The sequence below is a fragment of the Brassica napus genome, chromosome A7, assembly GCF_020379485.1.
Source record: "Brassica napus cultivar Da-Ae chromosome A7, Da-Ae, whole genome shotgun sequence".
In the NCBI taxonomy this organism is placed as follows: domain Eukaryota; kingdom Viridiplantae; phylum Streptophyta; class Magnoliopsida; order Brassicales; family Brassicaceae; genus Brassica; species Brassica napus.
In genome coordinates, this window is record NC_063440.1 from 21,961,412 (window position 1) to 21,969,479 (window position 8,068).

The window sequence follows — 8,068 nt, forward strand, 5'->3', positions numbered from 1 at the left end:
TTAATGCTAAATTAGAATTAGTTACTTTTTAAGGTGATGTCATGGTTGAGAAGTGTTCAATGAAATGCTTGAATGAATTTCATATTGTGTTTTCCTTGCTTAGCCAACGAGAGTTGATGTTTTGCATACTAGAGATGTATTATTACTATTAGGAATTGTTTCCAATGCATGATTGAGTGTAGTTAGCCAACATGATTTGATGTTAAATGCATGATTAACATAGGAGTTACTGTCACTGTAGTGGATTAGTTTATATTAAAGATCCTAGGTTGAAGAAATATGTTAATTGATTGTGTTTAGCATTCAAAGTTTGAAATCTATTATCCTTAATTGGTTACCCAACTCCATCAGTTTAACCTTTCAAACCTTGATAAAAACTTGTTATTTGCTGAATTTCTTAATTGAGATCATTGCCTTACACTTTTAATCATTTGTATTTTAAACCAAACTTAATTACTTAGCTTAAAGGACCATCTGCATTCTCTTTGCTTTAAGCCATGGGTTGGATTAACATCTCTTACTACGTATTATGATACATTTGTGCTTACGACTGAGTAGTATAAAGGACTTAAACTTATTGGACACCATTGAGAAGGCAAAAGAAGACATTAGGATCATGGCTCTCTCTTAGTCCTCGTTTCTTAACTGTTACAGATCACAGATGATTTAATTGAATTTGTTACATACGCGATAAAATCACCAGATTATACATTTTCAGTTCGTACAACCTCCACTGCATATACAACTTGTTTAAAAACGACTTCAACATATACATTTTTTCTGACTGATCCCACGTCATACTACAAGTTATGATTTTTATTACCTGATTAGTAATATAACCGGAGAAACAAAAACATATTGTTGCACAGTTTTATCCCGAATATCGTCTGAGTCGTCATACTAATCTTTCTCGGTATTTTTACAACAATGTTTTCTTCATCCTTTATTGTGCTACTATATCCTTGAATCATATTTACTATAGACTACAATTTCTCTTTCCATCAAATTTAAAACATCAAAATTTTAAAATATTCCAATAATCATTGCACATATTAATTTCTAAACTTTAACTTTTAATATGACTAATTTTTTTGCTAGATAAATCAACATAAAACCAATGGACCGGATAGAAAAATAAACATTTTATGATTTCATATATATTCATCTATCCTCAGGTAAACTCCCACGAGTGTCAGCTACATATACATACTTAATGAATCAAAATAATAATAATCAATTACTATTATTAAATTTAAAGTTTTACACTATTTTTTGAACAAAAGTTATAACTTAATAATATTTATTCTAATGTTCTGGAAATAAAAAAATTAAAAAGTATCTCAAAATAAAAATATCTCAAATTATTATAATATGATTTGAGAAGTTTTCTTTTACAAGTCTTGCTCGCTTTGATTTTCCCAAACCTAATTATATTAGTACTACTAATGAATTCAAATATATTTGACAATTAAATTTTATTATCTAAATATTTATATTTTAAAAATGTAATCAGTTATAGAAATATATATGTTCTAAATTAACTTAATACCAGATACATAATTCAAAAAATATGTGATCAAAAATTAAAATTATGGTTGGCACTTGATGTGAACCATATATTACTAAATTGATAGAACAACAATTTTAATTTGGTGGTTATTGCTATATATCTGAAGCTCCAATTGATTGGTGAGTCTTTAAAAAGTTACAAGTTTGTCTATGCAACTCCGGAGTGATCAACACTTCAATTTTTTCTCCCATAATTTTATCCCAAAAGAAAGTATTTCAACTTATACATAATTTTATCAAATATAGTTTTATTTCTAAGAATATGAAACAAAATAAACTCGATTAAAAATTTAACATGATTTAAGATACCAAGTTAAGAAAGTTTAATATTATGAAGTTAAGATAGTAAGTTAAGAAAGTTTGTTGATCCGGGTGCTCAGTAGAAAACATTTTTTTCTACTTTTTGGAATGAGAAAAAGATTTAATATTTTCTATACTTGTATAAATAGATGTAGCGGGGATGCACAAGAAAGTAAGCAAAATAGAAGCAAACAGATAAAAGATGTTTTGTAAAGAGGCATCGTCCAGTCTCCAGACCTTAAACATAGCAAAGAGTCTCAGCTCTGAGTTCACTAAACCATCAGCACTCATCAACCCCCTCTCGGCAGGACAACGTTACAAGCTGTGCCCTCGTCCAAACCTCAGAGGACGATGTACGGTCACAGCCTCAAAGTTTGATATTGATTGGATACCGAAAGAAAGAGTTAAGAAAATCAAAGTAAAGGGAATTATAACGGCCAAACAAGGCTTGTTACCTTCCGTTGGCGTCACCGATTTGCTTGGAGTTTCACTGCTTGTCGAGCTTATTAGCGCCGAGACTGACCCCCGTGAGTACAATTATCAGTCAAACATATTATTATTATTTTATATAAGAAGTAAAAAGTAGGCTAATGCATCAGTAGTGAATACTGGTAATGATACTTAACCAAGTCATTAACACATGTCAGGGACGCTTATGGAGAAGGATCCGGTGAAGGATCACGCACGACGTTTAGTGATTGATGCACATGGTGAGGATCAGTACGAGTGTGTGTTTGACATGCCCGAAGACTTTGGAGCGGTGGGTGCCATCAGAGTTTTAAACGAGGCCCATAGAGAGATATTCCTCAAGGAAATGAAGCTTGAGCTACCTGACGGCCCCGTTACCTTTACATGTGACTCGTGGGTGGCCTCCAAGTCAGAAGACCCAACCAAGCGGACGTTCTTCTCCAACAAGTCCTACTTGCCTCTCCAAACTCCCGAGCCTCTTAAACAGCTGCGAAAAGAGGAGCTGGAGACCTTGCAAGGCAAGAACCGTAAGCGTGATGGTGAATTCAAAAAGTTTGAGCGCGTTTACGATTATGACGTGTACAACGATGTGGGTGATCCTGAAAAAGATCCAGAACTTGCCCGTCCCGTTATGGGAGGCCTCTCTCACCCATACCCAAGGCGGTGCAAAACTGGTCGCAAACCAAGTCGCAAATACCCCTCCATTGAGACACGCAAAGGGGATTTCTATGTCCCTAGAGACGAGGAGTGGTCCACAGTCAAGGGTACTGCATTCACGGGCACGACAATCTTGGCAGCTCTTCCTGCTGTGTTCCCACAGATTGAAGCTGCTCTGGTGGATCCCAATATGCCCTTCCCACACTTCAAGTCCATAGAAGATCTCTTTGAAGAAGGCATCGAGCTTCCCAAGAATGCTGGCATTTTTTCTCTGATCCCCAGACTTGTCAAAACTGTTGCTGAAGCTGATGATATTCTCCAGTTTGATTCCCCTATCCTCCTTGACAGTACCAAGCTCTTTTTTAATCCTCCATTTATATATTTATTATATCCAATTCTATACAGCTAGCTACAATTAATCTCACTTTACTGTATCATTTACTTTGATTCAGCGGATAGATTTTCATGGATCCGAGACGACGAGTTTGCTCGGCAGACACTTGCTGGCCTTAATCCCCTTTGCATTGAGCTAGTTCAAGTAAGCTATATACGCTTTATCTAATAGCTATATTATCTTAAAAGTAATTTTTCTATGTTTCGCGTTCATGTTAATTTTTAATACGGTTAACTACATTGATAACCTTAATGAATAAATTTAGGGGTGTTCAATCCGGATATCGGTTCGGTTTTTTTCGGTTTTCGGTATTTCGGCTAGTAAAATATAACTACCATTCTAAATCCATATTTACTTCGGTTCGGTTCGGTTTATATACCGTCGGTTTTCGGTTTATTCCGTTTTATACCAAAAAACATAATTATTTTGTTTAAGATCATATTATATGAATTTTAGAGTCATATTGTCAACACAGTCATTTATTAAAAATATATTACATGTTCAAATAAATGAAGAAAAAAATAAAAATATTTCTACCATCAAATAAAATAATCAAATAACTAAAATCAAAGCTTGAAATTTTGAAAATAAAAATATGAAACAAAACAAAAACATGAAAAAAAAGTTTTTTCACTCTTCCATATTTAGTGTTTATTAAAGTCATGTTTTTTCAATTGAAAATTTTCCATTAATTATTGTCCTTCAAATTTATAATCTTCATATTAATTTAGTGAAGACTAAAATAAAGCAAAAAGATCAAAAGAAGACTTAGAAAATAAAATGTCTGAATTACGATGTATTATTATTTAGTTATATTTCAAGTGTTTTACAAATTAAGGTTTCTTATTACTATAAAATTATGGTAATAGTTATTAACACAAATTTAACTTATGTAACAAATAGATTTTCATGTATTGTTATAAAATATATACATATTTACATGTTTCTACTTTTAATCGGTTTTATTCGGTTTATTCGGTTTAATCGGTTATATACCAAACCATATCCAAATCCTACGGTTTTTATAAAATTATATCCATTCGGTTGATATGGTATATACCAAAACCAAACCATATTGTCTATTTCGGTTCGGTTCGGTTCGGTACGGTTCGGTTTTACCATATTGAACAGCCCTAAATAAACTTGTATTGTCAAAATCAAAATTTCTATTTTAGTTTTTATTAAGATTTTTTTAAATAACAAAAATGGAAAATATCTATATATATATCTTTGTAAATCTATTTGGAAAGTCTTTTATGAACAATTCTTACATTGTTTTTTCAAAAGTCAGTAGTAAATGTATACTACATTAATAAGAATTGGTTTAACAATTAATTAATTTTGAAAATATTGTCATTTAAAAAAAAAATATATATATATATATATACACATATGTATATACTCAGTGATACATAGAAAACATATTATTATTTTGTATATTATCTAGTAGTTATTTAGAACATATTAACGGATATTGAAAACATTAACTATTTTTCAAATAAAAGTTACTACTAAATTTAAATTCGAAGTTGTTTCTTTCTTCTTCTTATAATGTTAGTTTTGGACTATAGAAATTATATAAAAATTTATAAAATACTTACTAATGTAAGATGAATAACCAAAATAAATGAAGATAACAAAATGATTCACAATATTTTACCATAATTAGAGCCAAGAAAAACAGTTACTTCAATTTAGTTAAATTGTTCCAATTAGTTTTTTTTAAAAGTAAATAATCAAATTGGTCTGAATTCTTATACCTAGAATTATACGTCAAACTGAGTTATCGATATAATTAAAAATTAAATATATTTTTCAAGACATAATTTATAAACCTTCTTAAATTTTATAAACCAGTGAAAGCGAAACATTAATCAGTTATTATAATTTAGTTATTTGTATGACTTTTTAGAGATCACTGATTATATTGGTTAGTGCATGAAAGTGGTAAACATAAAATTTGCCCTTCTAACTAAAGTAACACTTACTTTTATTTCTACTTCCTCATAAAACAATTTTTTTGTCTGACTTTTTTTGTTGACACCTCCTAAAACAACCTATACATTAAATAATAGAGTTTTTTCTAAAAATATATTAACAAATTAATATGATGAATCAAAACTAAGTATAATAACAATAATCTGATTTTAATATATTTAAAACAACAATAAATTATGATTTATTTGGTAATTATAAATAATCTAATATACCGAAAAATAATAATTGAACCTATCTAAATTGTTATATATAAAATATCATACTAAACTGAGATAACAACATAATTTTATTTAAAACATAACATGATATTTAATTTTCATACATTACTTTTCATACATATTGATTATAATAGAATTTAAAATTGATCAACAAGTGAAAGCAAAAAGTTATAAATTATAATTGATTATTTTGTAAATTTTTATACTCGTGCATGAGCACGTAAGAGTCACCTAGTATGTACATGGTTTGATGGAATTTCGTTTTTTAAAGAAAAATCATGTTTGGTTTTAAAACTAAAAACAGAAAAAGTAAGCTAATTGAGATCACATTGTTGTTGTAGGAGTGGCCGTTGAAAAGCAAACTAGACCCTGCGGTTTATGGTGATCCCAACTCACTCATTACTAGTGAGATTGTGGAAAGAGAAATCAAAGGAGTTATGTCATTTGATGAGGTAACATTAACTAATATCCACATGTTTTAAAGAAAAAAGCATATATATATATATATATATCCATCCATCCATATGAAGTATTTCCATAATGAATACGTATCAATGGATGTGTGCATGCAAGGCTCTGGAGAACAAGAGATTGTTCATGTTGGACTATCATGATTTGCTTCTACCGTATGTGAACAAAGTGAGAGAGTTGGATGATAGCACCTTATATGCTTCTCGAACACTATTCTTCCTCAACGATGATAGCACATTGAGACCTGTTGCCATTGAGTTGACTCGTCCCCAAGATGTAAACAGTCCCCAATGGAGGCAGCTATTCACGCCAGGATATGATGCTACCTCCTGCTGGCTATGGAGTCTTGCTAAGACTCACGCTATTACTCATGACGCTGGTTATCACCAGCTTATTTCCCACTGGTATTGAACAAACTTGATCCTCTCGTATATATATGGTTATACACATTAGACTTATGTGTTATTGCTGCTAAGAGATGGAAAAAATTTCAGGCTGAGGACTCACTGCTGTATGGAGCCATACATTATAGCGGCAAATAGACAACTAAGTGCCATGCATCCTATCTATAGGCTTTTGCATCCCCACTTCCGCTACACCATGGAGATCAATGCTCGTGGACGCCAAAGTCTCGTCAACGCAGGTGGAATCATTGAGTCTTGTTTCTGGCCCGGAAAGTATTCATTAGAGCTAAGTTCAGATGTCTATGACAAACAATGGAGGTTCGACAGGGAAGGCTTACCTGCAGACCTAATCAGCAGGTACGTAATTCCTAAGACTATACTTATTTCTTTGTAAGTCTTAATTTAAGTGTTCTAAAACTTGGCTCCAAGGCGTCCGCCTATTCGAATCTAAATAAAATGATTTTTATATACCTATTTTTTTAATAAATCGGTTTAGGCATTCAAAAAATCGGTCTAGATACCTGCCTAAGCAATAATCTCATACAAAACGCATAATACGCGCATAACGAGTTCTTGAACATCGATTTATACTAATTATGCTAACAACTTTTTACATTTAAAATTTTGTGATATCAAAGGGGTCTGGCTGTGGAAGATGAGACGGCTGAATATGGGGTACGCTTGACGATACCAGATTACCCATTTGCGAATGACGGTCTAATGCTGTGGGATGCACTTAAGGAATGGATAACAGACTATGTGAATCACTATTATCCAGATGCAGAACAGGTCATGTTGGATGAGGAACTCCAAGGATGGTGGAGTGAAGTAAGAAACATAGGGCATGGAGACAAGAAAAATGAACCATGGTGGCCTGTCCTCAAAACACAAGATGACTTGATTGAAGTGGTGACTACGATTGCATGGGTGGCTTCAGGTCACCATGCAGCTGTCAACTTTGGACAGTACGGATATGGTGGATACTTTCCCAACCGACCAACCACATCAAGGATAAAAATGCCAGTGGAAGAACCGACAGAGGAAGAGCTAAAAGAGTTCTATAAGGATCCAGAGAAGACTATGCTTAAGACATTCCCGTCGAAGAAGCAGGCGACGAAATTGATGTTGACTTTGGATCTTCTATCGACACATTCACCAGATGAAGAATACCTAGGAGAAAACGCAGAAGCGTCTTGGGTCCACGAACCTGTCATCTATGCTGCATATGAACGTTTCAAAGGCAAGCTCCAATACCTAGAAGGAGTGATAGATGAGAGGAACGTGGATGTTGCTCTAAAGAATCGAGCTGGAGCAGGTGTTGTTAAGTACGAGCTTTTGAAGCCTATCTCTGAACCAGGCCTTACCGGGATGGGTGTTCCCAACAGTGTGTCTATTTAATCTAATGCATTTTGATCAAATGCACTGGAAGTTTTCATCTATGTTTCTCCCAAGTTATCATCTAAGTTTCTTGCTTTTGTAATAAATAATGAATCTCAACCCGCTCAAGGGGTACTTTGTGCTGGGCAGCGGTGAAGGAGTTTGATGTTGTCATTTCTTTTGGGAATAAGACTTAATGTGTGGTTATCTTA

At 32.8% G+C, this 8,068-nt stretch overlaps 1 protein-coding gene across 1 annotated transcript; it reads left to right on the forward strand.

The window, feature by feature from the left end:
• Positions 1-2,034: 2,034 nt before the first annotated feature.
• Positions 2,035-8,068, forward strand: LOC106380862 (lipoxygenase 2, chloroplastic-like). The gene is made up of 7 exons (XM_048735912.1): positions 2,035-2,396; positions 2,517-3,341; positions 3,447-3,532; positions 5,946-6,056; positions 6,178-6,479; positions 6,570-6,836; positions 7,118-8,068. The coding sequence occupies exons 1-7, from the start codon at positions 2,072-2,074 to the stop codon at positions 7,875-7,877; spliced, it is 2,676 nt and encodes an 891-aa protein (XP_048591869.1). The 5' UTR covers positions 2,035-2,071; the 3' UTR covers positions 7,878-8,068.

Bases quoted from the DNA above. Each gene is read 5' to 3' on its own strand.
- LOC106380862 (XM_048735912.1), top strand. From the start codon at position 2,072: ATGTTTTGTAAAGAGGCATCGTCCAGTCTCCAGACCTTAAACATAGCA. The intron at 2,397-2,516 runs GTGAGTACAATT...AACACATGTCAG, and splicing joins TAGCGCCGAGACTGACCCCC to GGACGCTTATGGAGAAGGAT. The intron at 3,342-3,446 runs GTACCAAGCTCT...ACTTTGATTCAG, and splicing joins TTCCCCTATCCTCCTTGACA to CGGATAGATTTTCATGGATC.